Source organism: Entelurus aequoreus, linkage group LG03 (assembly GCF_033978785.1).
Source record: "Entelurus aequoreus isolate RoL-2023_Sb linkage group LG03, RoL_Eaeq_v1.1, whole genome shotgun sequence".
NCBI lineage: Eukaryota > Metazoa > Chordata > Actinopteri > Syngnathiformes > Syngnathidae > Entelurus > Entelurus aequoreus.
Genome location: NC_084733.1, coordinates 12,134,340 through 12,149,555, shown reverse-complemented (window position 1 = coordinate 12,149,555; position 15,216 = coordinate 12,134,340). Strand labels below are relative to the sequence as shown.

The window sequence follows — 15,216 nt, the reverse complement described above, 5'->3', positions numbered from 1 at the left end:
TTTAACACATTTATATCCATCTTTTGATGGGTTTTTTTCACATTTTGATCCATGTTTTGATGGATTCTAACACATTTTCATCCATGTTTTGATGAGTTTCATCCCGTTTTAAACCATCTTTTGATGGATTCTATCACATTTATATCCATTTTTTGATGGATTCTAACACACTATATCCATGTTTTGATGCGTTCTAACACATTTTGATCCATGTTTTGACAAGTTCTAACATGTTTTGATGAGGGCTGTCTTGTTTTTAATGGGTTCAAGCAGGTTTTTAATGGGTTCTAGCAGTTCTATCACAATTTGATCCATGTTATAATGGGTTATCACATTTTCATTCATATTTTGATGAATTTTTTATCACATTTTGATCCATGTTTTGATGTGTTCCAACAAGTTTTAATCCATGTTTCGAACGGTTTTAACATATTTTAATACATGTTTTGATGAGTTCTATCACATTTTGATCCATGTTTTGATGGATTTTATCACATTTATATCCATGTTTTGATAGATTCTAACACATTTATGTTTTGATAAGTTCTATCATGTTTTGATCCATGTTTTGATGTGTTTTAACACATTTATATCCATCTTTTGATGGGTTTTTTCACATTTTGATCCATGTTTTGATGGATTCTAACACATTTTGATCCATGTTTTGATGAGTTCCATCCCGTTTTAAACCATGTTTTGTCAGGACTGGGTCCTTGGCGTGGTTTGTTCTCCCAGAAGGCAACGGAAAATTGGCGCGTGCGAGACGTGAATTTAAATACATTTTTAATTCTAACTCAAAAAAAGTACAAACAAAAGGCGCTCACAGTGGAGGTAAAAAACTTGACTATGAAAACAAAAGGCGCACACAAAGGCGGAGAACTATAGACATTAAACAAAAACTTGCTTGACAAGGAACTGTGAACATAGCATGAAGAAGCGTGAAGAAAAAGTGTGCAGAGCATAAATGTGGAGCATGAATGTGATGTCGCCAGAAAGACCAACAGAAAATGACAGATTTAAATAGTGACATGATCAGTGAAAACAGGTGCGTGACTCAAAACGTGAAACAGGTGCGTGACAGGGCAGGTGAAAACTAATGAGTTGCTATGGAAACAAACAAACAAGGAAGCGCAACAAGGAACTAAAAAGAGTCCAAAAAACAAACAACACATGGCCAAAACAAAAACATGATCACACAGACATGACATGTTTTCATGGATTCTATCACATTTATATCTATTTTTTGATGGATTCTAACACATTTATATCCATGTTTTGATGCGTTCTAACACGTTTTGATGATTTCTATTACATTTTTGATCTGTTTTGATGGGTTTTCTCACATTTATATCTATGTTTTGATGGGTTTTCTCACATTTTAAACCACGTTTTGATGGATTCTAACACATTTTGAACCATATTTTGGTGGATTCTATTACATTTATATCCATGTTTTGATGGATCCTAACACATTTTGATCCATGTTTTGATGAGTTCCATCCCGTTTTAAACCATGTTTTGATGGATTCTATCACATTTATATCCATTTTTTGATGGATTCTTACACATTTATATCCATGTTTTGATGCGTTCTAACACATTTATGTTTTGATGAGTCCTATCACGTTTTGACGAATGTTTTGATGAGTTCTATTACATTTTTGATCCATGTTTTGATGTGTTTTAACTCATTTATATCCACGTTTTGATGGATTCTAACACATTTTGATCCATGTTTTGATGGATCCTAACACATTTTGATACATGTTTTGATGAGTACCATCCCGTTTTAAACCATGTTTTGATGGATTCTATCACATTTACATACATTTTTTGATGGATTCTAACACATTTATATCCATGTTTTGATGCGTTCTAACACGTTTTGATGATTTCTATTACATTTTTTGATCTGTTTTGATGCGTTTGAACACATTTATATCTATGTTTTGATGGGTTTTCTCACATTTTAAACCATGTTTTGGTGGATTCTAACACATTTTGATCCATGTTTTGACGGGTTCTATTACATTTTAATCCATGTTTTGACGGGTTCTATTACATTTTAATCCATGTTTTGATGGGGTTTTTTTTTACATTTTGATCCATGTTTTGATCGGTTTTAACTCATTTATATCCATGTTTTGATGGGTTCAAATACGTTTATATCCATGTTTTGATGGGTTCAAACACATTTATATCCATGTTTTGATGGGTTCAAATACGTTTATATCCATGTTTTGATAGGTTCAAACACATGTTGATCCATGTTTTGATGGTTTCTAACACATTTAAATCAATGTTTTAATGGGTTGTATCACGTTTTCAATTCATGTTTTGATGAGTTTTCACATGCTTTGATACATGATTAGATGACTTATGTTTTTTGTGACATGCTAAATTGTTTTCGATTCCATGTTTTAATGCGATCTAATGTGTTTTTGTTCCATGTTTTTTTTAATATGTTCTAGCATGTTTTCAATCCATGCTTTGATATGTCTCTATGAATGTTTTCATTCATCCAGGTCATTGTAATCTCACGGCATTCGATCGATCGCAACTGGACTGTTTGGTTTGTCTTAGAAGTCGTTTCGCCTCCCATCCGAGTAGACCTCATCAGTTCTTAGATTGGCCAGATCCAGTCTAGCGGCTGGTGCCAAGACCTCAAATATTTGTACTCCGAAACCAGGAGGGTGTGCCTGGGCAAGGATGGTTTTGCCCTATCGTAGTGTTTTGATGCAAACGAGCAATCCTAACTGTCAAAGCCAACGACACCTCAAGTGTAAATTCCCCTCGTTAGCGTTGAGGTATGGTGTGGTCCAAAATAGTCGGACTCCCCATGTAAACAATCCATTCAGTTGTGCACAAATGGCATTCTGGTTACCTTATGTGTGTTTTTAACTCCTGTTATTTGTTGGAGGCTAAATTGCAGGGCTTCTTCCGTTCAGGAATGGTTTTTCAACCTTGACATAGATGGCTTCCCTCACTCCTCTTTCGTACCATCCGTCCTCCCTGTCCAGAATCTGTACATTTTTCTTGTCAAAGGAATGCTGTTTCTCCCTGAGGTGCAGATAGACCGCCGAGTCTTGGCCTGAAGAGTATGCCAAATTTGTTTCCCCAATATATGAATCAGTGCGTTCATCATTACACTAGATAGCATACACCAGATTTATTTTTTGTGGGTATTGGGTGTCCGGTCTTTAGGATGCACCGGTCTCTGTCCCAGGGTGTTTTTTTTGTATATGTTCCAACATGTTTCTGATACATTACAGTGTTTCCCATAAACTGCCAAGATACCTGTGGCGGTGGGGGCGTGGCTATTGGGCGTGGTCACCATGACATCATTGAATAATTTGCATAATTTACTACAATGATATGATTTTCTCTAAAAAGGCTCAAAAAATGTATACTTACTAATTAATAATAACAGTTTTGTTTTAAACGTCCATCCATCCATTTTACAATATAATTACAACACTTTATGTACATATTTATATACAGATTTGAACAATAAGTTATTCACTGAAATATATTTATTAATTGTGGTTCTTACAAAAAATATACAAAAAATATATCTTATAAAGTATAAAAGCTAAAATGTCTCTTAAAGCTCTGCCCCTTTAATTAGTGCATACTAAATAATTTAACTTTAGCCTACTACAGGGGTCGGCAACCCGCGGCTCCGGAGCCGCATGCGGCTCCTTGACCACTCTGATGCGGCTCAGCTACATACATGCCGACCCCCCCGATCTTCCCAGGAGATTTATGGATCTCAGTGTCCCTCATTACTCCCAGGGAAAAAATAATCCTATTTACACTCTATTTACTAAATAAAGGGTGTGCCCTAATTGCACTGCAGTAATTGTCCTCTATAGCATTTACATACAGCGTGCCAGTCCAGCCACATGTTGCATGTTGTTATTACTTGCACACACAGGAGACAGCAAAGCATACTTACTCATCAGCCACACAGCTTACACTGACGGTAGCCGTATCAAACAACTTTAACATTGTTACGTTACAAATATGCGACACACTGTGAACCCACACCAAAAAAGAATGAAAAACACATTTCTGGAGAACATCCCACCGTAACACAACATAAACACAACACAACCATTACCCAGAATCCCATGCAGCCCTAACTCTTCCGGTCTACATTATACACCCCCGCTACCACCAAATCCCCCCCACACATCAACCCCCCCCCCCTCTCCGTGCGTTGGTTGAGCGGAAGAGTTAGGGCTGCATGGGATTCTGGGTATTGGTACCGTCAGTGTAAGATGTGTGGCTGCTGAGTTAGTACGCCTTGCTGTCACTTACGTGAGCAAGCTGAAATTGCATTCTACGTGTGGTCGAGCAGGTACACTGTTAGGGCAGACTGTAGAGGGCGCCAAATGCAGCGTCATCACGCTCTGATATTCGGGAGTCTCCCGGGAAAAATGAGAGGGTTGGCAAGTATGACGCTATCAAGCGCCATTCATTCAAAACTCGCGGGCTGCACTAACACCAAATTTCGTGCGTGTGTCGGAGACCCCTAGTTAACATAGCACAAAGCGTTTAAGCTTTGTATGCGGTGTTTTTCATTTTAAATTGTAAAATTTTTTTTGTGGCTCCCATTACTTTCTTTAATTTGTGAAACTTGCCAAAATGGCTCTTTGAGTGGTAAAGGTTGCCGACCCCTGGCCTACTACTACAACCATATTATTTACCAGCAACATAAAGTGAAACAGAGGCAGAGGTGTCCTGCCACAGTCAGTAACAAATAAACAGAAAACAATAGTGGTCAAATACAAATAAGGCAACAAGAGAAGTATCCTACACTTCTCTTTTGTAAAGTAAATCTGAACAGCCTATATGGGCATCTACATCAACTACATGACTTGCCTGAAAAGCTGGACAGGACAAAAATTTTTTTTTTATTTTTTATTTTTTTTATTTATTTTTTTAAAATTTGTGGCGGACGTAATTATTTCGTGGCGGGCCGCCACAAATAAATGAATGTGTGGGGAACACTGCATTATGTTCCAATATGTTATGATCTGAATTTTGTCACATTTTCTGACACTAGTTCAGACACGTCTTCTGACCCAAGTTTGGTATTTTCAAACATTTGTGACCAATGTCTTGTTGTGCGACCCGTGGGTGACTTTGTGTGATTTTGTTATGTTGTGGTGAGTGTTGTGCAGCATGTGTGGAGAATTAGCGCGTGCAGTCGTCATAATTCTGCCCCCAGTAATCTGAAGTCCACACAGATGTCCCAGCATCCTCCCTCCCTCCCTCAGCCTACAGCTGATGAGCATATTGGCAGCTGCATCGTTCCGCCCTGCTGAGTTATTGAGGGTTAGTGCGCATCCTGGTGTGCTGCTGCTGGATAATTGTTATTGACTCTTTTTTTTTTTTTTTTTTAATCGATGTTTCATAACTTTGATTCTTCTTTCCACGTCCTCGTTGCCGCCCCCGCCCTCCTCTTCCCGCCGGGAAATCAGTGAGGATGTTCTCGTCCTCGTCCAGAAGCTTCGTGTTGTCACCCTGGTCGTCCATGGAGCAGTCGGACTCGGAAGCGTTGGACATCAGCACCAAGGTGCAGCTGCACGGCGTCCTGTGGAAGAGACCCTTCGGACGACCCTCGGCCAAGTGGTCCCGCAGGTCAGTTGGTTAGACTTTAGTACGTCCAAAAAAAAAGTCTGCCTTTATGATACTTTATGTTCTACCTGCTTCCTGCCTCTTAGTTCTGCTGGTTTAAAAAATTAATTCTGCATCATTTCTAATATTTTGGTGACTTTATTTCCAAAATTATGTTACATAGTATTATTTGCCCAGATGCATAAAAAGTGACGAGAATAGTAAAAAGGTTCCATACAGATTTGATTGATGTAAACTTCAGAGTTTCACGATGACGTAACATCTAAAGCAGGGGTCACCAACGCGGTGCCCGCGGGCACCAGGTAGCCCGTAAGGACCAGATGAGTAGCCCGCTGGCCTGTTCTAAAAATAGCTCAAATAGCAGCACTTACCAGTAAGCTGCCTCTATTTTTTAAATTTTATTTATTTACTAGCAAGCTGGTCTCGCTTTGCGCGACATTTTTAATTCTAAGAGAGACAAAACTCAAATAGAATTTGAAAATCCAAGAAAATATTTTAAAGACTTGGTCTTCACTTGTTTAAATAAATTCATGATTTTTTTTTACTTTGCTTCTTATAACTTTCAGAAAGACAATTCTAGAGAAAAAAATACAACCTTAAAAATGATTTTAGGATTTTTAAACACATATACCTTTTTACCTTTTAAATTCCGTCCTCTTCTTTCCTGACAATTTAAATCAATGTTCAAGTAAAAAAAATTGTTTTATTGTAAAGAATAATAAATACATTTTAATTTAATTATTCATTTTAGCTTCTGTTTTTTCGACGAAGAATATTTTTGAAATATTTCTTCAAACTTATTATGATTAAAATTCAAAAAAATTATTCTGGCAAATCTAGAAAATCTGTAGAATCAAATTTAAATCTTATTTCAAAGTCTTTTAAATTTATTTTAAAATGTTTGTTCTGGAAAATCTAGAAGAAATAATGATTTGTCTTTGTTAGAAATATAACTTGGTCCAATTTGTTATATATTCTAACAAAGTGCAGATTGGATTTTAACCTATTTAAAACATGTAATCAAAATTCTAAAATTAATCTTAAACAGGAAAAATTACTAATGATGTTCCATAAATTCTTTTTTTAATTTTTTCCAAAAATATTGGAATTAGCTAGTTTTTCTCTTCTTTTTTCGGTTGAATTTTGAATTTTAAAGAGTCGAAATTGAAGATAAACTATGTTTCAAAATGTAATTGTCATTTTTTTCGTGTTTTCTCCTCTTTTAAACCGTTCAATTAAGTGTAAATATCATTAATTATTATTAATAACATAGAGTTAAAGGTAAATTGAGCAAATTGGCTATTTCTGGCAATTTATTTAAGTGTGTATCAAACTGGTAGCCCTTCGCATTAATCAGTACCCAAGAAGTAGCTCTTGGTTTCAAAAAGGTTGGTGACCCCTGATCTAAAGCATCAGACGTTTTAATTAGCTGCGTTTGTTTTGATTTGTGCCAAGTAGATCACAGACCTCTGCTGTCATCGTCATTTTGCTCTCTTTACATTTGTACACGTACAATACTTCAAACACTAGCAGAAAACAAATAAGTCATCCCAACAATTGAACTTCAAAAGTTTATTACAGATACAGAAAATGCATCATAAATAAATCTGCCCTAACTTGATTTATTCTTAGACTAAAGTTCATGTGGACTGAACTTAATCAGTACAAACTACGTGCAACATCTACCAGGACGTACTAAGTGCAAGTAAAAAGTAAGTATTGTACATAGTAAGAAGTACTGTATCAAGTAAGAGGTAATAAAGTAAGAAGTAACAAGTGCTAAATAGAGATAAAATGTAAGAAGTACTGTACCTCGTAAAAAGTAAGAAATAACATGTACAAATAAGAAATACTCAACCAAGTAAGAAGTATTAAGTACAAGTAAAAATGAATAAGAAGTAAAAGTAACGAGTACAAGTAAAAAGACCAAGAAGTTACAAGTACAAGCAAGAAGTACCGGGAACTAACAAAGTAATGAGTGCAAGTAAGAAGTAAAAGTACAATTAAAAAGGACTGTACCAAGTAAAGAGTAAGAATTAACGGGCACAGGTAACAAGTACAAGGAAGACGTACCAAGAAGTAATGAGTACAAGTAAGAAGTACCGAAGAGTAATGAGTACGAGTAAAAAGTACAAGTAAGAACTGTCAAGTATAAGTAGTAATGAGTACAAGAAGGACCAAGAAGTAATGTGTACAAGTAAAAAGTCCAAGAAGTTACAAGTATGAAAAAACAATAAGTATTGCTTACAAGTAAAATGTCCAATAAGTAACAAAGTATCTAGTACAAGTAGGAAGTAATGAGTACAAGTAATAAATATAGAGTACAAGTAAAACGCCCAAGAAGTAACAAGTTACAAGTAAGATAAAACAAGAAGTAATGAGTACAAGTAAAATGTCCAATAAGTAACAAGTAAGAAGTATCACGTACAAGTAAAAAGTCCAAGAAGTTACAAGTACAAGCAAGAAGTACCAGTAACTAACAAAGTAATGAGTACAAATAAGAAGTAAAAGTACAATTAAAAAGGACTGTACCAAGTAAAGAGTAAGAATTAACGGGCACAGGTAACAAGTACAAGGAAGACGTACCAAGAAGTAATGAGTAAAAGTAAGAAGTACCAAAGAGTAATGAGTACGAGTAAAAAGTACAAGTAAGAACTATCAAGTATAAGTAGTAATGAGTACAAGTAAGAAGGACCAGGAAGTAATGTGTACAAGTAAAAAGTCCAAGAAGTTACAAGTATGAAAAAACAATAAGTATTGCTTACAAGTAAAATGTCCAATAAGTAACAAAGTATCTAGTACAAGTAGGAAGTAATGAGTACAAGTAATAAATATAGAGTACAAGTAAAACGCCCAAGAAGTAACAAGTTACAAGTAAGATAAAACAAGAAGTAATGAGTACAAGTAAAATGTCCAATAAGTAACAAGTAAGAAGTATCACGTACAAGTAAAAAGTCCAAGAAGTTACAAGTACAAGCAAGAAGTACCAGTAACTAACAAAGTAACGAGTACAAATAAGAAGTAAAAGTACAATTAAAAAGGACTGTACCAAGTAAAGAGTAAGAATTAACGGGCACAGGTAACAAGTACAAGGAAGACGTACCAAGAAGTAATGAGTAAAAGTAAGAAGTACCAAAGAGTAATGAGTACGAGTAAAAAGTACAAGTAAGAACTATCAAGTATAAGTAGTAATGAGTACAAGTAAGAAGGACCAGGGAGTAATGAGTACAAGTAAAAAGTCCAAGAAGTTACAAGTATGAAAAAACAATAAGTATTGCTTACAAGTAAAATGTCCAATAAGTAACAAAGTATCTAGTACAAGTAGGAAGTAATGAGTACAAGTAATAAATAATGAGTACAAGTAAAACGCCCAAGAAGTAACAAGTTACAAGTAAGATAAAACAAGAAGTAATAAGTACAAGTAAAATGTCCAATAAGTAACAAGTAAGAAGTAATGAATACAAGTAAAAAGTCCAAGAAGTTGCAAGTAAGAAACAACAAGAAGTAATGAGTACAAGAAAGAAGTAATGTGTACAAGTAAAATGTCCAATAAGTAACAAGTAAGAAGTATCACTTACAAGTAAGAAGTCCAAGAAGTTGCAAGTAACAAACAACAAGAAGTAATGAGTACAAGAAAGAAGTAATGTGTACAAGTAAAATGTCCAATAAGTAACAAGTAAGAAGTATCACTTACAAGTAAGAAGTCCAAGAAGTTGCAAGTAACAAACAACAAGAAGTAATGAGTACAAGAAAGAAGTAATGTGTACAAGTAAAATGTCCAATAAGTAACAAGTAAGAAGTATCACTTACAAGTAAGAAGTCCAAGAAGTTGCAAGTAACAAACAACAAGAAGTAATGAGTACAAGAAAGAAGTAATGTGTACAAGTAAAATGTCCAATAAGTAACAAGTAAGAAGTATCACGTACAAGTAAGAAGTAATGAGTACAAGTAAAAAGTTCAAGGAGTAACAAGAATTTACAAGTACGAGTGTCCGCCCTGAGATCGGTAGGTTTTGAGTTCAAACCCCGGCCGAGTCATACCAAAGACTATAAAAATGGGAGCCATTACCTCCCTGCTTGGCACTCAGCATCAAGGGTTGGAATTGGGGGTTGAATCACCAAAAATGATTCCCGGGCGCGACCACCGCTGCTGCCCACTGCTCCCCTCACCTCCCAGGGGGTGATCAAGGGTGATGGGCCAAATGCAGAGAATAATTTCACCACACCTAGTGTGTGTGTGTGTGACAATCATTGGTACTTTCACTTTAACTTTAAGAATTTACAATAAATAAGTAATGTGTACAAGTAAAATGTCCAATAAGTAACAAATAAGAAGTATCCAGTACAAGTAAGAAGAACCAAGAAGTAATGAGTACAAGTAAGAAGTGCAAATAACAAGAATGTTACCTCTCCAAACAATCTATTTCGCCTTTGAAATGTAGCGTTACCTAGCATAGCATCTTTTTCTTGATCTTTCTGAAGCCGCTGCACATTCGTTCAAGTCTTGTTGACGCTCAGTCGTTGCTGCTCAGGTTCTTCATCATCAAGGACAGTTTTTTGTTGTACTACGCTGAGAACGAGAAGAGGAGCTTTGACAGCAGCAGGATCTTCAACATCCACCCTAAGGTTAACTTCTACCTACACACACACACACACACACACACACACACACACACACACACACACACACACACACACACACCTGTGTGTTACATGTGTGTTACATGTGTGTGTTGTGTGTCAGGGAGTGATTCCTCTAGGAGGATGTGTGGTGTCAGCCACAGAAGACATGGGTATGCCCTTTGGCCTCGTCATTAGCCTGGAAGACTTCTCTGTGAGTATTATTAGGGACCAAATGTCCCTTTGGGACTGAGGACCCTATTGTATTTGTGAGGTTTTATTATTATTATACCGCCGCCTCTTTGAGCTGTAATTTGACACCCTTTAACATGCTTCAAAACTCACCATATTTGACACAGTGAAAATTGCGATCTAATCATAAAACCTAGCCCCAAAACTCAAAATTGCGCTCTAGCGCCCCCTAGGAAGAAAACACAGACAAAACTTCCTGTAACTTCCAGTAGGAATGTGGTAGACATGAAACAAAAACCTCTATGTAGGTCTCACTTAGACCTAGATTTCATACACTGACATCCTTCAGCAAAAATCAACAGGAAGTTTGCAATTCCCCCTTCAAAACAAAAGTTTTGTAAAAACAGTCACCTTTGCCTCTTGGAGCTATAATTTGACCCCCTTAACATGCTTCAAAACTCACCAAACTGGGGACACACATCAGGACTGGCAAAAATTGCGAGCTAATAAAAAAACCCAACCCCAAAACTCAAAATTGCGCTCTAGCGCCCCTTAGGAAGAAAACACAGACAAAACTGCTCCTAGGAAGAAAACACAGACAAAACTGTCTGTAACTTCCAGTAGGAATGTGGTAGAGACATGAAACAAAAACCTCTATGTAGGTAGGTCTTACTTAGACCTAGATTTCATACACTGACATCCTTCAGCAAAAATCAACAGGAAGTTTGCAATTCCCCCTTCAAAACAAAAGTTTTGTAAAAACAGTCACCTTTGCCTCTTGGAGCTATAATTTGACCCCCTTAACATGCTTCAAAACTCACCAAACTGGGGACACACATCAGGACTGGCAAAAATTGCGATCTAATAAAAAAAAAAAAAAAACCCTAAACTCAAAATTGCGCTCTAGCGCCCCTTAGGAAGAAAACACAGACAAAACTGCTCCTAGGAAGAAAACACAGACAAAACTGCCTGTAACTTCCAGTAGGAATGTGGTAGAGACATGAAACAAAAACCTCTATGTAGGTCTCACTTAGACCTAGATTTCATACACTGACATCCTTCAGCAAAAATCAACAGGAAGTTTGGAATTCCCCCTTCAAAACAAAAGTTTTGTAAAAACAGTCACCTTTGCCTCTTGGAGCTATAATTTGACCCCCTTAACATGCTTCAAAACTCACCAAACTGGGGACACACATCAGGACTGGCAAAAATTGCGAGCTAATAAAAAAACCCAACCCCAAAACTCAAAATTGCGCTCTAGCGCCCCTTAGGAAGAAAACACAGACAAAACTGCCCCTAGGAAGAAAAAACAGACAAAACTGCCTGTAACTTCCAGTAGGAATGTGGTAGAGACATGAAACAAAAACCTCTATGTAGGTAGGTCTTACTTAGACCTAGATTTCATACACTGACATCCTTCAGCAAAAATCAACAGGAAGTTTGCAATTCCCCCTTCAAAACAAAAGTTTTGTAAAAACAGTCACCTTTGCCTCTTGGAGCTATAATTTGACCCCCTTAACATGCTTCAAAACTCACCAAACTGAACACACACATCAGGACTGGCAAAAATTGCGATCTAATAAAAAAAAACCCAACCCCAAAACTCAAAATTGCGCTCTAGCGCCCCTTAGGAAGAAAACACAGACAAAACTGCTCCTAGGAAGAAAACACAGACAAAACTGCCTGTAACTTCCAGTAGGAATGTGGTAGAGACATGAAACAAAAACCTCTATGTAGGTAGGTCTTACTTAGACCTAGATTTCATACACTGACATCCTTCAGCAAAAATCAACAGGAAGTTTGCAATTCCCCCTTCAAAACAAAAGTTTTGTAAAAACAGTCACCTTTGCCTCTTGGAGCTATAATTTGACCCCCTTAACATGCTTCAAAACTCACCAAACTGGGGACACACATCAGGACTGGCAAAAATTGCGATCTAATAAAAAAAAAAAAAAAACCCTAAACTCAAAATTGCGCTCTAGCGCCCCTTAGGAAGAAAACACAGACAAAACTGCTCCTAGGAAGAAAACACAGACAAAACTGCCTGTAACTTCCAGTAGGAATGTGGTAGAGACATGAAACAAAAACCTCTATGTAGGTCTCACTTAGACCTAGATTTCATACACTGACATCCTTCAGCAAAAATCAACAGGAAGTTTGCAATTCCCCCTTCAAAACAAAAGTTTTGTAAAAACAGTCACCTTTGCCTCTTGGAGCTATAATTTGACCCCCTTAACATGCTTCAAAACTCACCAAACTGGGGACACACATCAGGACTGGCAAAAATTGCGAGCTAATAAAAAAACCCAACCCCAAAACTCAAAATTGCGCTCTAGCGCCCCTTAGGAAGAAAACACAGACAAAACTGCTCCTAGGAAGAAAAAACAGACAAAACTGCCTGTAACTTCCAGTAGGAATGTGGTAGAGACATGAAACAAAAACCTCCATGTAGGTCTCACTAAGACCTAGATTTCATACACTGACATCCTTCAGCAAAAATCAACAGGAAGTTTGCAATTCCCCCTTCAAAACAAAAGTTTTGTAAAAACAGTCACCTTTGCCTCTTGGAGCTATAATTTGACCCCCTTAACATGCTTCAAAACTCACCAAACTGGGGACACACATCAGGACTGGCAAAAATTGCGAGCTAATAAAAAAACCCAACCCCAAAACTCAAAATTGCGCTCTAGCGCCCCTTAGGAAGAAAACACAGACAAAACTGCTCCTAGGAAGAAAAAACAGACAAAACTGCCTGTAACTTCCAGTAGGAATGTGGTAGAGACATGAAACAAAAACCTCTATGTAGGTCTCAATTAGACCTAGATTTCATACACTGACATCCTTCAGCAAAAATCAACAGGAAGTTTGCAATTCCCCCTTCAAAACAAAAGTTTTGTAAAAACAGTCACCTTTGCCTCTTGGAGCTATAATTTGACCCCCTTAACATGCTTCAAAACTCACCAAACTGGACACACACATCAGGACTGGCAAAAATTGCGATCTAATAAAAAAAGCCCAACCCCAAAACTCAAAATTGCGCTCTAGCGCCCCTTAGGAAGAAAACACAGACAAAACTGCTCCTAGGAAGAAAACACTCACAAAACTGCCTGTAACTTCCAGTAGGAATGTCATAGAGACATGAAACAAAAACCTCTATGTAGGTCTCACTTAGACCTAGATTTCATTCACTGACAACCCCCAGCAAAAATCAACAGGAAGTTTGCAATTCCCCCTTCAAAACAAAAGTTTTGTAAAAACAGTCACCTTTGCCTCTTGGAGCTATAATTTGACCCCCTTAACATGCTTCAAAACTCACCAAACTGGGGACACACATCAGGACTGGCAAAAATTGCGATCAAATAAAAAAAAAAACAACCCCAAAATTAAAAATTGCGCTCTAGTGCCCCTTAGGAAGAAAACACAGACAAAACTGCTCCTAGGAAGAAAACACTGACAAAACTGCCTGTAACTTCCAGTAGGAATGTCATAGAGACATGAAACAAAAACCTCTATGTAGGTCTCACTTAGACCTAGATTTCATTCACTGACAACCCCCAGCAAAAATCAACAGGAAGTTTGCAATTCCCCCTTCAAAACAAAAGTTTTGTAAAAACAGTCACCTTTGCCTCTTGGAGCTATAATTTTACCCCCTTAACATGCTTCAAAACTCACCAAACTGGGGACACACATCAGGACTGGCAAAAATTGCGATCTAATAAAAAAAGCCCAACCCCAAAACTCAAAATTGCGCTCTAGCGCCCCTTAGGAAGAAAACACAGACAAAACTGCTCCTAGGAAGAAAACACTGACAAAACTGCCTGTAACTTCCAGTAGGAATGTCATAGAGACATGAAACAAAAACCTCTATGTAGGTCTCACTTAGACCTAGATCTCATACACTGACATCCTTCAGCAAAAATCAACAGGAAGTTTGCAATTCCCCCTTCAAAACAAAAGTTTTGTAAAAACAGTCACCTTTGCCTCTTGGAGCTATAATTTGACCCCCTTAACATGCTTCAAAACTCACCAAACTGGGGACACACATCAGGACTGGCAAAAATTGCGAGCTAATAAAAAAAAACCAACCCCAAAACTCAAAATTGCGCTCCAGCGCCCCCCTAGGAAGAAAACTCAGACAAATCTACCTGTAACTTCCAGTAGGAATGTCGAAAAGACATGAAACACAAACCTCTATGTAGGTCTCACTTAGACCTAAATTTCATTCACTGACAACCCCCAGCAAAAATCAACAGGAAGTTTGCAATTCCCCCTTCAAAACAAAAGTTTTGTAAAAACAGTCACCTTTGCCTCTTGGAGCTATAATTTTACCCCCTTAACATGCTTCAAAACTCACCAAACTGGGGACACACATCAGGACTGGCAAAAATTGCGATCTAATAAAAAAAACCAAACCCAAAACTCAAAATTGCGCTCTAGCGCCCCGTAGGAAGAAAACACAGACAAAACTGCTCCTAGGAAGAAAACACAGACAAAACTGCCTGTAACTTCCAGTAGGAATGTGGTATAGACATGAAACAAAAACCTCTATGTAGGTCTCACTTAGACCTAGATTTCATACACTGACATCCTTCAGCAAAAATCAACAGGAAGTTTGCAATTCCCCCTTCAAAACAAAAGTTTTGTAAAAACAGTCACCTTTGCCTCTTGGAGCTATAATTTGACCCCCTTAACATGCTTCAAAACTCACCAAACTGGACACACACATCAGGACTGGCAAAAATTGCGAGCTAATAAAAAA

At 37.3% G+C, this 15,216-nt stretch overlaps 1 protein-coding gene across 2 annotated transcripts in view; it reads left to right on the top strand.

The window, feature by feature from the left end:
• The first annotated feature begins 5,182 nt into the window (after nt 1-5,182).
• plekhd1 (pleckstrin homology domain containing, family D (with coiled-coil domains) member 1) overlaps nt 5,183-15,216 on the top strand; it is a 28,580-nt gene continuing 18,546 nt past the window's right edge. The window contains exons 1-4 of one of the 2 annotated variants that reach the window (XM_062041232.1): nt 5,183-5,343; nt 5,490-5,649; nt 10,178-10,271; nt 10,390-10,479. In XM_062041232.1, coding sequence (XP_061897216.1) covers nt 5,495-5,649; nt 10,178-10,271; nt 10,390-10,479 — 339 coding nt within the window. In that variant the 5' untranslated portion in view covers nt 5,183-5,343; nt 5,490-5,494. Of the gene's footprint in view, nt 5,344-5,396; nt 5,650-10,177; nt 10,272-10,389; nt 10,480-15,216 lie in introns of those variants that run through there. The other variant, XM_062041231.1, reaches the window with a different exon arrangement.